General features: G+C 43.8%; 1 protein-coding gene across 1 annotated transcript; it reads left to right on the forward strand.

Annotated features, from left to right (window-relative positions):
• Positions 1-1,994: 1,994 nt before the first annotated feature.
• On the forward strand, positions 1,995-15,423 carry LOC139051545 (uncharacterized). The gene is made up of 3 exons (XM_070528514.1): positions 1,995-2,970; positions 8,158-8,215; positions 15,411-15,423. Exons 1-3 carry the CDS (start codon positions 2,316-2,318, stop codon positions 15,421-15,423), a joined length of 726 nt encoding a protein of 241 aa, XP_070384615.1. The 5' UTR covers positions 1,995-2,315.
• Positions 15,424-18,896: the final 3,473 nt, after the last annotated feature.

Genomic DNA, 18,896 nt, shown 5'->3' on the forward strand with positions numbered 1-18,896 from the left:
GTTAATAAACGTTAGTTGACAGTCAGCGCTTGTGTCCTGTCCCTTACTTTGTGGTTGCATGTGTTTGCGCTGTAAACGTTTTTATGTCAAGAGAAAACTTAATTGTGTTCGTGGAACAAAAACGCATTGATAAGCTTAGACATATAGTCATTGCTTAACACTTTCGAAATGAATAATTATAGCTTGCTATCGACATTGAAGCAGCCATTCGACAGCAAGAAAAGGAATCAGTTTTTCCAGCTCTGAACATTGAATTGCAGGAAATGCAAGCAGGCATAAAATTCTGCCAATATAATCTGTTTAGGAATACCAAATTGGAATAAACATTGAGGCTTGCATTGGTACTTTCTCTGGCTGAGCAATCTAGTTTGAAATGACTCCCATAAGCATGTCGTAACAATGTTGATCTAATACAGGTTGAATGCATGACTAGCTTAAGAAATCTGGATGATTGCTATAAATTACAGTGAAGAAACTATAATATTTAATAACATTAATAATATAATAATAATATTTATTTCCACAAAACAGGCTAACCGTGAGAGGCGTGCGAGGCTGAGCAGAAAGCTGAAAAATTCTACGGCAAGTGCGCCTGCCGTGGGCCTACGATCCTGCAGTATGAATAGCGCGTATTGATATGGTCTTCTTGTTAGAAGTTCCGAGTATACTACCAGCGCGAGACACGGGACAACAAAGTGGACGAGAAGCCTGTCTTTTAGAATGCTATGTTACAACGTACAGGTTTCTACAAAAGTGACGGTAACTGCTCGAAACATTTGATGCGTCGGCTTTTGCGCCTTTAGAAATATTTAGAGAGGGCTCCCATATATATATTCGCAGCGCAAGCACGGCGATGGACGAACCAGGCAAGCGCTAAGGTTGAATTTCACAACACAATGTTCACTCCACGTCGTAATCACACAGATCGTTTGAGGCTTCGTTCAGGGGCACACGCGGGCGTTCGGGTTGGTGCTTCTTGTTGCGTTTGGCGTAAGAATAATAATAATATTTGGGGTTTTACGTGCCAAAACCACTTTCTGATTATGAGGCACGCCGTAGTGGAGGACTCCGGAAATTTTGACCACCTGGGGTTCTTTAACGTGCACCTAAATCTAAGCACACGGGTGTTTTCGCATTTCGCCCCCATCGAAATGCGGCCGCCGTGGCCGGGATTCGATCCCGCGACCTCATGCTCAGCAGCCCAACACCATAGCCACTGAGCAACCACGGCGGGTTGGCGTAAGAATATGGCTAGTAGCAGGCACCACATATGCGCAATCACGGGCAATATACACGCATCATTTCTTCAGAGGCTGGCGCTGAGCACGGGTAGCGCGAGGATCTTGTTGGGCTGACACGACGACTTCGTGGCAGCCGAATTCCAAATACTGCATATGCGGTGAGGGTAGCAATATGAACTGGTCGATAGGTCATCTTGGAGATTGTTGTAGCGCAGGCAGAACGAAACGGTCGTAGAAGGCAGATGAGACAACACACGGCGCAGAACCACCTGCGAACAGCTGTTTACGTGCGCCATGTCGCACTGAACTACCAAAACCGCCGTCGCGCACTCCAAGACAAATCTTAACTAAGATTTTAAATTAGTAAACGTACATATTATTTGCTTCTAATCAAAAGAAGTCAATAATATTATAGTGTAAACGTTTTAATCACTACAATAAAAGAATTATGCAGCGTGTGCCACGAAACCTGGCAGTAAGCAACCCTGGGCGTCGCACCAGTCGCATTGTTAAAAAGACTGCTGCAACGCGGTGCTCCCCAGACGACTCCACACAGTATCGACTCCTGCAACGCACGGAAGTGACGTCACTAAATGTCAACGTCACATGCACGCGTATTTCCGTTTTTTCGAGGGCGCGCGGTTTGATTATTTGTTCGCACGTGACATTCAGTACGCATCCCGTCAGCCGCGCTTGCGGGTCGTGCTTCTCTGCTGCCGCTGGTGCTGGACCTAAGGCCTGGTTCTGCTGCATTCTCGCAAGCCTCTGACATCATCCTTTTATATGCGCGAAAGCTGCTTTGCAGGGTTATTTTATATTTGCTAGCGTTATTTATATCTATTCTAATAAGTATTTTGATGGTATTTTGATTGTGTTAGTCGCGTATTTGCCGATCTTGATGTCCTTGTTCGCGACCGCTTGCTTTGTTCAACCCTAGCGCGGATTTCCCGGATTCAACGTATATATAGTGCTGACTAGAAGGTAGCCTCCTTTCGTTTGTGAAAAAGCTCAGATTTATTTTCTCGCAGTCTTTTTTTTCTTCTAGGTGTCATTTTAGATTGCACTGCTTGCAACATGACACGTGTTTTGGTTGCCGGTGACTCGATGGTGAAATACGCGGACCAGTATTTCCCATCGCGTCGTAGTTTGTCAGTCAGTGTTGCCGCGCATAGAGGAGTAAGGATTGAGCATTTGCTGTCAATGATTGCTGACAAGCTAGCTGGTTTTGATGTTGTCATTGTGCACGTTGGCACTAACAACACTGTTGACAGTGTCAGCGTGTGCATGGACAAGTATCGCCAGCTCGCTCAGGGGATCATTGAGAGAAATCCCATGGTGCATGTAGCTTTTTCTGCCATTCTTCCTCGGGGGCAGAATCAGTACAGCTCATGGGAAGCTCAGTCTTCATGGTTGCATGACCTGAATGGTAACTACGAAAAGATTAACAGTGCCCTGATGCAGTACTGCCACGAGTGCGGCTACACATTCCTGGGTGGTCTCGTGGACAACTGGCCCATTTGCCTGAGCAGAGATGGTGTCCACCCGAGCCGCTTTGGTAACAAGGTGCTGGCAGACTTCCTGTACCAGGGGGCCTGCACCCTGTCCATCCATCTGGAGAGAAGCCGCATCCAGCAGTCCTACAAGGAGACCCAGGCACCTTCTTCATGGACCAGTTGGACTCGGCAGGACAGCATCCCTGCCATCTCCGAAGCTGACTTTCCCCCGCTTGGTTTGCATACTTTAATTTCTTCGCATGCAGAAAGTGGACCTTCCACAGCACCAGCTCCTGTCTGGAAAGCCAGCACTGCTCCCTTGCAGAGGCACGGCACCAACCAGCCTACCAGAACCCTTCAAGGTGCTGGATTTTCACTTGTTGGCGGTGTCCGTGTCCGTTGCAAGGGAAGCAAGGCTTGGTTCACCTGGGACAGCCTGCCTTCCCCCACTTTCCATGGCACAAGTGTACCAAGTAGGGGAAAAGCCGAGGGGAGGTCTGCTGAGCCAATGATCCCTGGTCGAGGTGCAAGCACCACTTGTGTCTGGAAAACTAGGAGAGCCACACAAAAGCACGAGAGTGCTCCTGTTGTGTGCTCACCTGTGGGGGAAGGAGAGGCCAGTGCTCAAGAAGCAGCTGTGCCAGAGGCTGTCCCCCACTGTGGCGACGGGGAGTGGAAAGTGGTAGTATCGAGGAGGAGGCGGAAGGCTGCAGCACTGCACAAGCAAGAATGGAGCTGTGACCTGGCTGCAGACAGGAAAGGCAAAGTTCTTGCTGTGACAGCTGCCGAGTTCTTGAAGTTCGCTTCACCTTTGAAAGCAGTTGTAAGCCAGAAACAGACATGCATTGACAGTATAAAGTCTGAGTCTGCTCCTTCTGCTGTCTCTGGTAGCAAGCTTGAAGGACAAGCCAGTGCCCCTCATGACGCCATTTGTGATAGTTTTGGCAAGGTGCAGCATGTGGCCAGCAGGCAGAATAAAGACTGCTTGGTAGTTGCTATGGCTGAGTGCAGACCTGTCATAAATGGTGTTCCAAATGAGGTCATTGTCTGCAAATGCTGTAGGTCAGAAACAATGCAAGATGGAGGGCAGATGACGAGCAATCTTGGCACAGAGGCTGGTGACCTTGACAAAGCTGCGTGCATTGCTCCCACGCGACGTAGGTGTTGTGAGGCTGCTTTGACATCCAGCTGCAGGCCTGCCAGCTCTGATGCCCAGGCTGTTTGTGAAGGAGCTGGTGCTAACACAACCAGAGTTCCTAACACTGTCACTTTATTGCATGGTGGAGGCAGCAAAGTTTATTTAAATGCAACATTTGATAATTTTATTTCTTTTAGGCAAAGCTTTGATGAATGGTGCAGGGAGGGCAAGCACATAGTCACAATAAGTAGGTCTCATAGAAGTCCATTTGCAACAGAATCTAAAGAGTTTGAGTATATTAGGATTTCATATAGCTGTGTTCATGGTCGTGCTATAAAACCAAGAGGCACAGGAAAGCGACCCAAGCAAGCATACAATGGTACTGGTTGTGAAATGGCAGTTTCAGTAAGCCTGTGCAAATCACCTACTCTTCACTACAAAATAACCAAGCTGCAAGCTAAGCATAATCACGCCACGAAGTATTATGACTTGTATCCTCAAAGCAGGCTTCTAAACGATGCAGAGAAGGTAGAATTCTTCGATTTTGCCAAATGTAATATTGGCCCAAAGTATTTTAAAAGTTTGGTCGAACAGAAAACGGGCAAGAAATTAACTACAAAAGATGTTAACAATTACAAGCAAAGGTTTTCTATTCCTATTCGCAATGAGCAGGCTCACGGAGAAATGGTCTTGGAAAAAATAGACACCTTGTTAGCAAATAATCCAAACTGGGTCATTCACTATGAAAAGAATCAAAGTAATAACCTGCAATTTGTGCTACTTCAGACAACGCACATGCGTGAGATTTTGGAAAAGTACCCAGATATTTTATTTATTGATGGAACATATAAAGTAAACATTGAAGGCTATATCTTGTACTCTATATTGGTTGAAGATGGTGGAGGCCGCGGGAGACCTGTGTGTTATGCCTTTTTGCGGAATGAAAAGACTGAGACTGTACAAGCTATCTTCACCAAGTTTGCAGATTTTAACCCGTTTGTTGTGTCTGCTTGCAGAATAGTCATGATAGTTAAAGACATGAACGAGCTACACATTTTGACTAAGATTCTTCCTAATTCTGAAATTTTGTTGTGTACATGGCATGTGCTGCAATGCTTTCAGCAAAAAGTCAATGAGAAAGCTAGACTGCAGCGTGATCAGTTACTCCCTCTGTTAAAAAAAAATTGTTTATTCCTTCACTGTGCAGGACTACTTAGACAGGCTTGCTGAGCTCGAAGCTATGGCGTCTAAAGATTTTATTTCTTATTACATGCAGAACTGGCACTCCTGTAAAGAAATGTGGGTACATGCATATCGGCAGAAACTTCCTACATTTGGTAATAACACAAATAATCGCATTGAGTGTCACAATCAAAAGATTAAAAGTTATCTCACTTCAAGAATGCATTTGGTTCAAGCCATAGAAGCATTAGTAAGTTATATTGAGAAGGATTTCTTATCTCTAAAATTTTCCAAGTTTAAGGAAATGAAGCTGAACTTAAATGTAAATGATGTCAGTGAGCCATTTCAACTAGACTTGGCCCGTAATTGCACTTCTGAGGCCACAAGTAAAGTACTTGAGCAGTATAAACAGTTTAAAGAAGTAGGTTATTTGGTTACTTCCACTGCTAATTCTTATGTAGTGGCTTCAGCAAGTTCTGAGCACAGTGTTTCATTATGCCTGACGCGTTGCATGTGTGCTTTTTATAATCAGTACAGTTTGCCTTGTGCACACATTATAGCAGCTCGCCATTTTGCCCAGCAAGACCTTTTTGACAAAGCATGCATACCGGACAGGTGGTGTAAGGATCATTTCCTGAGTGACAGCTGCATGGTCTCAAGTGCCACACCAGTGGTGACAAGCAGCATTCAGCTGCTGCCATCTGTGAAGCTCGACACTGCTCAAGAAAAGTATTCTTACACCTACAAGAGGCTTTGTGAAATGTCCAAGACTGTGGCTAATGTATTATCTAATTGTGGTGAGAAGGAGCTAATGGAAAAACTTGCATCATGCGAGGCATTCTTCAGAAACTTAACCACCATTCCTAGTAATCAAATTACAGTTAGCTTACAAGGTACACCAGCTCCATTACCCCAATCGACTGCTACAAGCAGTTGCAGGCATTCGAATAGTACAAAACTTGTTGTACCTTTGGTAAAAGCAAGAAGAGGACGGCCAAAGAAAGTCAAAGCTGTTAAGCGTAAGTTTTTGCCATCGCAGAAGCAAATGGTAAGCATTGCAATGGTGACAGCAGACATGTTAAATGTCTGCAAACGCTACTCTCTTTCAGATGCCGATTTAAATGCCTTAGTACAGGGCACCTCAATATCAGACAGCGTGATTAACGTAGCACAATACTTGATTCATCAAAAGTTTCCTCACTGGGATGGCTTTCAAGATGTGCTACTTGGCCATCGTTTACTATTTACTAAAGTAGAAAGCCTTTTTATTCAAATCTTGCATGTCCGAAATCCCGATCACTGGCTTACGGTAACCAATGTTGAGGCTGATGAAAACACAGTCTTTGTATATGACTCAATTGACCAAGGTACTCCTTCTGATGCCGTCAGGCAAATCTGTCACATGCTAAAATTGCAGTCACCAACGCTGACCATTTGCACTAAAGGGGCACAAAACCAGTGCAACACGCTTGACTGTGGCTTGTTTGCAATTGCAAATATGTATTATTTAGCATCAGATAGGAGACCAGAAAATTTAAACCTTAGTCAGAGTATGCTGCGCAGACATTTGCTGAAATGCATACAAAAAGGCAACATGGAAGATTTTCCACTCACAAGCTCCCCCACTACTCGTGTGCGGCCAAAAGATTGTATTTATGAGTTGCATTGTGTATGCAGGCAACCGCTGTATGGCAGAAAAGTACTGGACATTTCTTGTGCATACTGTTCAAAAACCTTTCACAGGGAATGCCTTCGCCTTTTACCAGATAATATGGATAAAAAAATAATTGTGTGCTCTAACTCATGTTTGGCTAGTGCCAAGGAAAAAATCCACACTTGTAGTACGTAGCATTTTTCTCTTTGTACGGCTTTAGCCAAACTTGACTATAACAAACCAGCATAAAGTGAATTATCCTGTATATTGTACACACAAAACTTCCTGACTGATACTCAAGCAAAACACTCACTTGTAACAGAAGCCTTTTTTTTCTTACTTTTTTTAAATAGTGCCTAAATGTTAGAATACTTGGAAACATACCAGCAGTGTACTTCAAGCAAGCTCCTATCGAGTCTCTATTTTGAGTGACTGGCAAACTCTTTAAGGCTAAAGATTGCTGTCTACTATGCATGGTTTTGTTTACAAAAATGCAGGTAACTGTGACTTAATTTTTCCACTGAGGACAACAAATTCATATAGGACAAACACAATACAAAAGTTTGTTTCCTTTCGTTATAGGCGCATTTGGATTTAAAGAATTACCTGATATAATGAACCTATTTTTAGTGCATAGGACAGTTTGTTATTATCGGGTTTCAGTGTATCTACAAGATACCAGTAAACACCGACACAAACCGGTGATGTGAAACTTTTGTTGTTCCAGAGCCCCGTTAGCAATATGCCTGTATACTTCGATGCTGTTAAGAGGTTTATTTGTTCATTATCAATGCATTAACTTAGATCCATTAGCAGCTGTGCAACTGCTTTATGGTTCCCTGCGGCATCGGGATTGCTTAGCCAACCACAAGGAACAAGTTTACAACATATTTTTGGCCGCCTATTTGATTTGATGTGGGCACAATTCAGCATCTAGAGCATCAACCCCAGCATCTCATCGTTCTTGATGATGGCAGCTGGCGTCAACAATCCGTCAGGAATGTGTTTCTTGTGGTTGAAGCTTTAATGTGGGCAGGTTCACTTTGTATTATTCAATTTGAAAACCTGATCAATCTGCTTCTAAGTAGTGCAAGTATTTTGGATATTCAACTGTGTTACAATATTTGCTTGCCATCGGTCTGGTACTGCTTTAGCAACCGAAATCTGTACTGACATTGCCCCATTACCTTCCCGTTGCCGCAAGTCTCTCGGCGGAGCCTGACCGCTACAGAGCGCGTTCTCGGGTGGCGGATAGAGAAAACTCTTGTCAGGAAGCTGCGCTAAGCAGCTTCATGCAAGACAGGCACTTGTGCCCGCGGACCAACAGGCTAAGAAAATCCTCAACAGCAGCACTCAGGTTGTCACAGTGACATGTTCATCTGAAAGTGCAAGTTGCAGATTCTTTTTAATCTTTTGTACTTCACCTGCGTTTTTTTCCCTCTTGTACAGGTCCACTGATGTACCAGCTGCATGCATTCACACTACCATCAAGTCATCAGGAGCGTCTGTACCTCTATCTAACTATAATATCTAATATTACACTATTGTCTAAGGTGGAAAATCAGACTTGTATATTTTGCTGTAATGGTTCTGCCAATAAAAGATTAATTATACATATTTATTTTCTTGCAAAGCTGGCATTGTGTATGTAACAGGCCAGTGCAGCATATAAGCTATAACTTTTTTTTTGCAGATGCATAACACTCACCTGCTATGAAACCAACTTGCACTGCATAGTTCATATGAAACACAGAAGATGATTGTGCACCATCTTGAGTGCCTTCGCATTTATTTAGTAGTATTTTGGATCAGATATGCAGCAAAACTTGGCTTCCATGTTGAAGAACAAACTAGCCTACACAAAAGTTTCTTTTTGCACTAACTACGTTAAGTATGTGCCAATTAATTCCTAGGCAAGTCTTTTTAAATACTGCTCCTTGATCAAGTGCTTGTCACTGTCAAAATTGAGGCAAGGTATAGCTTTGTCTACAATTTTTATTGGTTATGAACACAAATGAACAGAGACACCGTTTAAAAAATTCATGCTAAAGGGCAGCACTCTATAACAACCCAACACTCAAGTCCAGATTACACTGTTTTGCAATAAACTCAAAAAGCACAACACACATTTACTGTTCGATTTTCTTTCACTGTTGCATGGGTGATCAAGTATTGGGCCCCTGTACCTAATCTGAGCATACTCTAAATAGTAACACAATTCAGTCATCCAAATTACATTTTTGCTTGCACTATGCGTACATATTTTTTTCTAGGACATTTTCTGGGTATCCCATAGACATTTCGCTGCAAGACATGTGCATATTACATGGATGTTCAGTGAACGTCTAAAAAAGGGCATTTTGAATGTTACCTGAAAACAGCCTCAATATTCTAAGTTATTCTTAGTTTGTTTGACTGAAAGAATACAGCACATTTTTATGGTGTACGACAGTGTAACCCATCTAAATGTTACTTTATGTAGCAGAGAAATCTGCGCTGATTAAAAGAGCTATGTAAAGGTAACCTACTTCACTACATGAAATGGGTATGAAAAGGTGACATATCTGAGGGATAAAAATAATTTCAAGTTCACAATTGGTATAACTTGGTGTAGAGCACTCACCTAAATAAACCTTCCCATTCTTTGTTCACATACTGACTTCCACTACACTATAACACTGTTGAGCATGCAACAATTTTCAATTATATAAGTAGCAAAGTGAAAGCTCATTTGTATTAAACATCTAGAGGAAAAGCTACAAAAAAAATGTGGTGTGGAGAAAACACGTAAACATGCACAACTCAAGCATTTCGTGATTAAGCGACTAGAAATTTATGGCTTTTTATTATTTCGCTGCAGGCTAAGCTAACCAATAAAAACTAAGACTTACACAGCATGCTTTGACACATTGAAATTCATATCACCCTGTTGTTTGGATACTTCAGGTCACGTGTAGGTGTTCTAGGTACTCTAATGCTTCCACCATAAAGTGAACCCGTATGGCTTGAAGTGCCTTTTCTCTGCACCAAGAAAGAAATGTAAATAATCATGTGAAAGTTACTACACACTTCTTTCCTTGGCATTTCAGAGTTGGTAGAGCACACTTAACATACACGTAGCGCAGAAATTTATTCGTTGACTGCCCCACTAAACATCCTACCATGCTGCGGTGAAACTATGCACTTGACCCACCCCCTTTCCCCCGTGCCTAACCCCATAGGTCATGTGCAGAGTGTCACAGAATTCTGTTTCGAGGATTCTTTGCATGTGCTAATGTTTCTCCAGCCATTGAGCGTAAGCAAATTAAAAAAAGCTAGACTAAAACATAGCACTGCTAACTGTCTAAGTATGCAATAGGTTGTGATGATTATGACATTTCTATGCATGTGTAATCTTGCACATACTCATTTATCAAAGTGACCTTCCTATAACTTGTAACATCCTATAACTTCCCCACAAACTTGTGATTTCATGCACACTGTGACACAATCGTACACGCTCAACCAACCTCCAAAGTGGGTGAAATACATCCATAAGGCTATAAAGAAGTGTGTGACTGTTGGTGGGATTGAATTCTTCTAGCAAACGGCCCAATGTTCTAGCCATCATCATCATCATCAGCCTGGTTACGCCCACTGCAGGACAAAGGCCTCTCCCATACTTCTCCAACAACCCTGGTCATGTACTAATTGTGGCCATGTCGTCCCTGCAAACTTCTTAATCTGATCCGCCCACCTTACTTTCTGCCGCCCCCTTATACGCTTCCCTTCCCTTGGAATCCAGTCCGTAGCCCTTAGTGACCATCGGTTATCTTCCCTCCTCATAACGTGTCCTGCCCATGCCCATTTCTTTTTCTTGATTTCAACTAAGATGTCATTAACTCGCGTTTGTTCCCTCACCCAATCTGCTCTTTTCTTATCCCTTAACGTTACACCCATCATTCTTCTTTCCATAGCTCGTTGCGTCGTCCTCAATTTGAGTAGAACCCTTTTCGTAAGCCTCCAGGTTTCTGCCCCGTAGGTGAGTACTGGTAAGACACAACTATTATATATTTTTCTCTTGAGGGATAATGGCAACCTCCTGTTCATGATCTGAGAATGCCTGCCAAACGCACCCCAGCCCATTCTTATTCTTCTGATTATTTCCGTCTCATGATCCGGATCCGCCGTCACTACCTGCCCTAAGTAGCTGTATTCCCTTACGACTTCCAGTGCCTCACTGCCTATTGTAAATTGCTGTTCTCTTCTGAGACTGTTAAACATTCCTTTAGTTTTCTGCAGATTAATTTTTAGACCCACTCTTATGCTTTGCCTCTCCAGGTCAGTGAGCATGCATTGCAATTGGTCCCCTGAGTTACTAAGCAAGGCAATATCATCAGCGAATCGCAAGTTACTAAGGTATTCCCCATTAACTTTTATCCTCAATTCTTCCCAATCCAGATCTCTGAATACCTCCTGTAAACACGCTGTGAATAGCATTGGAGAGATTGTATCTCCCTGCCTGACGCCTTTCTTTAGTGGGATTTTGTTGCTTTCTTTATGGAGGACTACGGTGGCTGTGGAGCCGCTATAGATATCTTTCAGTATTTTCACATACAGCTCGTCTACACCCTGATTCCGTAATGCCTCCATGACTGCTGAGGTTTCGACAGAATCAAACGCTTTCTCGTAATCAATGAAAGCTATATATAAGGGTTGGTTATATTCCGCACATTTCTCTATCACCTGATTGATAGTGTGAATATGGTCTATTGTTGAGTACCCTTTACGGAATCCTGCCTGGTCCTTTGGTTGACGGAAGTGTAAGGTGTTCCTGATTCTGTTTGCGATTACCTTAGTAAATACTTTGTAGGCAACAGACAGTAAGCTGATCGGTCTATAATTTTTCAAGTCTTTGGCGTCCCCTTTCTTATGGATTAGGATTATGTTAGTGTTCTTCCAAGATTCCGGTACGTTCGAGGTCATGAGGCATTGTGGATATAGGGCAGCCAATCTTTCTAGGACAGTGTTCCCAACATCCTTCAACTAATCTGCTGTTACCTGATCCTCCCCAGCTGCCTTCCCCCTTTGCATAGCTCCTAAGGCTTTCTTGACTTATTCTGGCGTTACCTGTGGGATTTCGAATTCCTCTAGACTATTTTCTCTTCCATTATCGTCGTAGGTGCCACTGGTAGTGTATAAATCTCTATAGAACTCCTCAGCCACTTGAACTATCTCATCCATATTAGTAATGATATTGCCGGCTTTGTCTCTTAACGCATACATCTGATTCTTACCAATTCCTAGTTTCTTCTTCACTGCTTTTAGGCTTCCTCCATTCCTGAGAGCATGTTCAATTCTATCCATACTTTACTTCCTGTGTTCTAATCGTTAACACATCATTGCACATACACTTCTCTTGTGCCAAAGTCACTCTTTGAAACATCTGGTGCGTGCAAAACGTGCCAGTTTCTCGCATTCTTCCCTCTTGACAGCTGGTACTTTGAGATGATGTGTTAGACTGCACTGCCTTTGGGATCAGACTCCATTCTCTGCTAGATCCTTCAAAGCGGTTGAAGTTCACCTACAGTGATATCACATTCAAAGTAATAAACTAACATTGTCCCAGTAAAATCCCATTAGTGGGTCCTTGCAGCTGTTTATATTATGCAATAATGTGTCATGCACATAATATGTCATGGTATCTCTTAATGTGTCAAGCACCTAGAAGTGACACCACTGTTTTTTAAGTCTAACCTTTCACCTGTCTGCCATTCATGTATGTCGGCATTATGAGCAGAGAAGAAATCATGCTCACTCGACTGGCACACCCAGCTTAGCCTGCTCAAGCTTAGTGGAGCAAGGTCTTGTTAATTCATCAATATATTAAAAACTCCATCAAAATGTGTTCGCACTAAATCAGGTGTCACACTTTCAGAATGGATGGCAGGGTGCGAAGTGGAAGAATGGTAGTAGAACAGTCACGATACCACTTTGCTTGAGCAAAGTTTCAGTAGAGCTAAAACCGAGTTCAAGCATGCCTAGTGCATCAATTAATGCAGCTTTCACTGGGAAAGACATGACAGGGTGCTGAGTGCAAGCAGGACAGAGAAATGAGTTGCTGCATCATGCTGTATGAAATGGTGCCACTGTGGGCAGGAGGAAGTGGCTTGATACAGAAGAAAACGGTTCAACGAAGGATTACTCGGTTGCATGGCGATGGAGCAAAAACAGCGGCCGAGTGCACCCACGTCTAGGGCAAGCTGCCTCGGTGTTCTCCAGTTACGGATACTAGAACTGAACACGTTGCACCATCTGGGGCGGTATGCCCCATGCTATGAAAGAACTCAGCCATCAGCAAGAGCATGGAGTTTCCTACTAAACTGAGTACAGGGACTTCCCTTGCACCACACATCGGCACACATTTCAGTGCGAACACCCAACGCGCGTAAATTCGATGTTAGTTTGCAGTGGCGGCGCTGTGGACTCATTGTTTAGGAGCAGCAATAACTATTCGCTACTACATAATAAGCGCAAATTTTCTCGGACGCAGTACCTAATCCCGCACTAGAAATGCTGTTTGCAAAACGCGCTACTTGTCCATCCAGACGAGGAACAGTTATAGAAAGCCCAAAGCAGACGCACTTGTTTAGTTACAAATATTGTAAAACTTGTAACCGCATCGTAAAACTCACCGTCAGACTCATCATTGTGGAAAAGCATTAAGAAGCGACTCCCACGCTTCAAATTTAAACAACGCGCATAAGAGACGCGAGCTCACGAACACTACGATTCGCTAGGACATAAGAGGATTGGATTGACTTGCAATGCTTGCCCGGATCTCTTTCGTACCTGAACAATGTGGGTGTTACCGCTAGTTTCAGCATTTCATTTGCTTAATATTACGCGCCGGTTCTGCTAGAAGCGGTGTCAAGCGAAAGTTCTGCGACATCGCTACCCGCTTTGCATATCCAATGCTCGGTCAGCTACGTACGATGCACAGCGCCAATGCGTACAATACGTTACGTTCCCTCTAGGTCAGTCATTGTTTACGGCTTCTCAACGCACAAGCCTGCTAAACGCTTTTCCTGTGAGAGAATCACACTCAAGTCTTATGTGAAGCATAAACTCGAAGGTACAGGCTCAATTTACAGAAGCATAATAAAACATTCGAAAAAGCGCCGGCTATGGCTGATGACTGCTGCTGCACGCTTCACAGCATGATTACCATTCATTCTCTAAAGAGCACTTATTCATTCATCAAAAGAAACCTGCACAGCATTATCATTGATCTAAAAAATAGCCTATGCCTGTGAAGCTGCGAGCGCAGTATGAAGTTTCATTGCCTCTCCACACATAATTAAACGCTTTAGTGCATGAAATTCTATCAGACCATGCGCTGTTATTAGAATTTATGAAGCTTCACAGCCCTACACAAGCGTTGAGGTAAAGCCCTCGGCAGACGCAAACACATCGTGGAATCGAACGAGCGACTCCACAGTGCGCTTGTGCTTAAGGTGAATGTAACCATTTGCTGGCCCTCCGCTCAAGATGCCGTCTCAAAGCGTGAAATTCGGTCATATCGTGCGGCATAATAACAAACTTGTCGAACTTCACCGCACCGCCCAAGCGTTGAGGTAAAGCCCTCGGCAGACGCAAACACATCGTGGAATCGAACGAGTGACTCCACAGTGCGCTTGTGCTTAAGGTGAATGTAACCATTTGCTGGCCCTCCGCTCAAGATGCCGTCTCAAAGCGTGAAATTCGGTCATATCGTGCGGCATAATAACAAACTTGTCGAACTTCACCGCACCGCCCAAGCGTTGAGGTAAAGCCCTCGGCAGACGCAAACACATCGTGGAATCGAACGAGTGACTCCACAGTGCGCTTGTGCTTAAGGTGAATGTAACCATTTGCTGGCCCTCCGCTCAAGATGCCGTCTCAAAGCGTGAAATTCGGTCATATCGTGCGACATAATAACAAACTTGTCGAACTTCACCGCACCGCCCAAGCGTTGAGGTAAAGCCCTCGGCAGACGCAAACACATCGTGGAATCGAACGAGTGACTTCACAGTGCGCTTGTGCTTAAGGTGAATGTAACCATTTGCTAGCCCTCCGCTCAAGATGCCGTCTCAAAGCGTGAAATTCGGTCATATCGTGCGACATAATAACAAACTTGTCGAACTTCACCGCACCGCCCAAGCGTTGAGGTAAAACCCTCGGCAGACGCAAACACATCGTGGAATCGAACGAGTGACTCCACAGTGCGCTTGTGCTTAAGGTGAATGTAACCATTTGCTGGCCCTCCGCTCAAGATGCCGTCTCAAAGCGTGAAATTCGGTCATATCGTGCGGCATAATAACAAACTTGTCGAACTTCACCGCACCGCACAAGCGTTGAGGTAAAGCCCTCGGCAGACACAAACATATCGTGGAATCGAACGAGTGACTCCGCAGTGCGCTTGTGCTTAAGGTGAATGTAACCATTTGCTGGCCCTCCGCTCAAGATGCCGTCTCAAAGCCTGAAATTCGGTCATATCGTGCGACATAATAACAAACTTGTCGAACTTCACCGCACCGCCCAAGCGTTGAGGTAAAACCCGCGGCAGAAGTAGGGCCGCATGAAATGCCATGAAAGCACAGGTGGCGCTTTTGCGCGTGATGTGAAGTGAAAACATTTTGTGCCACTGTGCGCAAGTTTGCATCTCAATGTGTCTTTTTCAGGCAGACCAGGTGATGTCGTTACAGCTCCGTCAAGCTTAACAAGACTACACAAGCGTTGCCATCTTGGAGCAGAAGTAGCTAAGGTATCAGTTAACTTTATTAATACATGGGCAACGCTGAGCGCCGACGGTAAATGCAAACATTCATTCTGTCATTGCACGCATGTCTGTGCATAGCTGCTTGAAACGAAGGAAGTGCTGTGCAATGCAATATTAGTTATATCAACATTTATGCACGTCACTGCAAAACTTAAGGATTCTACGGCTTGTATGCTTAGTAAAATACAAAAATAGTGAATCAATAAAAAGTGGTTTTATTCATAAGATGAACGAAAACATTCCATGCCTTTTTGCACACAAATCACAGCATGTATAAAAAAAACTGAAAATCTCAAGGAACTCCTAGTAGATATGTGCAACTTTCAGATAATAGCATATGTATGCCAAGATAGCATCAGCTGTCAAAATTAAGAAGTATCTTTCAACTCCTCACAGTCTGTCACTCCCTTTGTGCAAAGCACTGTGAGCTCTCTCTGCTGCAGCCTTCTTGGCGCAGCGCTCCTATGTCACTTCGTCAGAGCCACTGAGGAGAAAAAAAATAAGACAAAACCAATTTTATACCTGAACTGGCTGCCAGCCATCACTATCATCTAGGGGCCCTCAACGCTTGACAGGCACGTACCCAGGGGGGGGCCCGGGGGGGCCCGGGCCCCCCCCGAAATCAAGTGGCATACCCCCCCCCCCCTCCCCGCCCACGCCACCACTTTTCACACATTCCTAAAGCGCCGCCAGATTAATGTTGATACTTGGCAGCTGTTCATCGGTCGGCCTTATGCTGCCTTTTTCACTCCTTTTAGATGGCGGTAGTTATCGGCATTTCTTGTAATGTGAAGGACAGTTTTCTCATAGATTCCGCACCCGCGCGATTAACTCGCGATGCGTTCAGTTGTCACCATCTATTCAACCGTCACGCGCATAGCTGTTGCTTTTGTTAGTTCAACCTTCTTTGTTTAGGCTGATCCTGGGACCAGGAGAGGGATGCGGCTGTCACTCAGCTGGTCTGTACTCTTATGGAACAAGTTGCGGCCGGAGAAAACACCAATTGCGTTTAACTTTTCCCTTTGCTTCATTATTTCCTTGAGTTACGGCTCGCCGCGATGCTGGCAGATGCCCGGAACCATATACACGTGATATGGGTTAGCTAAGGTGGGATATAAAATGATGTGAAAGAGCGTCCATCATGAACCTCTGCAATAACCCCTTAAACCCATAAGCAAGATGACTGTCGCCAGTTACCTCGTCTGTTTTTCCCTAATTGTATAGCACTTCTCGTGCAAAATTGGAAACCGGAAACAAAAATCGCAAGGAGTTGAGAAATTAAGCGATCTACTAAGGGAGAGAGCCAACGCAACAACCAAACTGCAAGCAAAAGCGAATAATAAAAATGTTAACCATTGTTTATGAGAATATTTATGGATCAACATCTTTTTATTTAAAAAGGAAGTAGAGAAAACGCCGCCGGAAGTGGAGAATAAAAACTTGCTTTGAATGACGCTTCTACAGTTATCGGTCGAACCGCCTCACGTAGCCACTTCTCTGCTGTGCTTATGTGGGTGTTTTTCTAACCTTTCTCGATGAGCGCAGTACGTCTAGAATCGCAGAGTCCTGCACTCTATGCAGTTGTATGGAACTGGCGGCCGCACAGCGTCACGCAATTCGCGGAACTGTCAAAACTGATCAACAAGGCGAAAATAACTTTTATTCGAAACTATAACACGTGAAAGACTGAAGAAGGCGTAAAAAAATGAACGCAGCCTGAAATCAGTAAAAAAGAAACCTGGCATATACAAACCATGGTGTATGCACTAAAAGATAAGAGGGGCAATATCATAAGCAATCTCGAAGATACAGTAAAAGCAGCGCAAAAATTCTAAGCTGACCTGTATACAGTACCCAGAGGAGTCACGATACCTCACTTAGAAACAGTAATGAACAGGATACAGAAACTCTCCTATAACTAGCGATGAGGTCAGAAGGGCCCTGCAAGACATGAAACGATGAAGAGCGGGAGGAGAAGGTGGAATAACAGTCCATTTAATCAAAGATGGAGGAGACATAATGCTTAGAAAACTGGCGCCTCTTTATACGAAGTGTATATCGACTGCAAGGGTCCCAGAAAACTGGAAGAATGCAGACATTATACTAATCCACAAAAGGAGACATTAAAGAATTGAAAAATTATAGGACCATTAGCTTGCTCCCACTATTATATAAGATATTTACCAAAATAATCTCCAATAGAATAAGGGCAACACTGGATTTTGTCAACTAAGGGAACAGGCTGGCTTCAGGAAGAGATACCTTACAATGGATCACATCCATGTCATCAATCACGTTATCGTGAAATCTGCAGAGTACAATAAGCCTCTCTATGTGGCTTATATAGATTACAAAAATGCATTTGATTCAGCAGAGACACCAGCAGTCTAGAGGCACTACGTAATCAAGGACTACAGAACGCTTACGTAAAAAGCTTGAAAAATATTGCTACATGCGTGTGGTATTTGTTTGTTTGAACGAGGTGCGTGGGCGCCATCATTCCAGAAAAGAGGAGGAAGAACGAACTGGGCTCGCGCTGTGAATCTAACCGGTCAGCGCTGCAACCGTTTTTGTAAATATAATCTGTAAATAGTTTCTCCTCTTACTGGCTCGTCCTTCGCGTAAGAATATATACAGAGCTTCTACAGCTACTTTAATTCTACACAAGAAAAGCAGGGAGATACCTATAGAGAAATGGGTCAGAGAGGGAGACACAATTTCTCCAAAGCTATTCACTGCGTGCTTAGAAGTCAAGCTATTAAACTGGGAAGGCTTAGGAATAAAGATCGACGGCAAATATCTCAGCAACCTTCGGTTTGCCGATGACATTGTTCTATTCAACAACAATGCAGACGAGTTACAACAAATGATTGGAGACCTTAACAGAGAGTGTAAGAGTGGGGTTGAATATTCATATGCAGAAGATGACGATAATGATAAATAGCCGGGCAAAGGAACAAGAGATCAGGATCGCCAGTCGGCCACTAGAGACTGTGAAGGAGTACGTTTACCTTGGTCGATTAATCACAGGGAACCCTGATCATGAGAAGGAAATTCACAGAAGAATAAAAATAGGTTGGATCGCATACGGCAGACATTGCCAGCTCCTGACTGGAAGGTTACCATTATTATTGAAAAGTAAGGTGTGCAATCAGTGCATTTTGCCAGTTCTGACATATGGGGCAGAGACTTGAGAATGAGTTAAGGACCGCGCAAAGAGCGATCGAACGAAGATTGCTAGGTTAAGAGAGAGAAAGAGAGCGGTTTGGATCAGAGAGCGAACGGGTATACACGATATTCTAATGGACATCAAGAGGACAAAATGTAGCTGGGCAGGTCATGTAATGCGCCGGTTAGATAACCGTTGGACCATTAGGGTTACAGAATG

This window comes from Dermacentor albipictus, unplaced genomic scaffold, assembly GCF_038994185.2.
Source record: "Dermacentor albipictus isolate Rhodes 1998 colony unplaced genomic scaffold, USDA_Dalb.pri_finalv2 scaffold_12, whole genome shotgun sequence".
NCBI lineage: Eukaryota > Metazoa > Arthropoda > Arachnida > Ixodida > Ixodidae > Dermacentor > Dermacentor albipictus.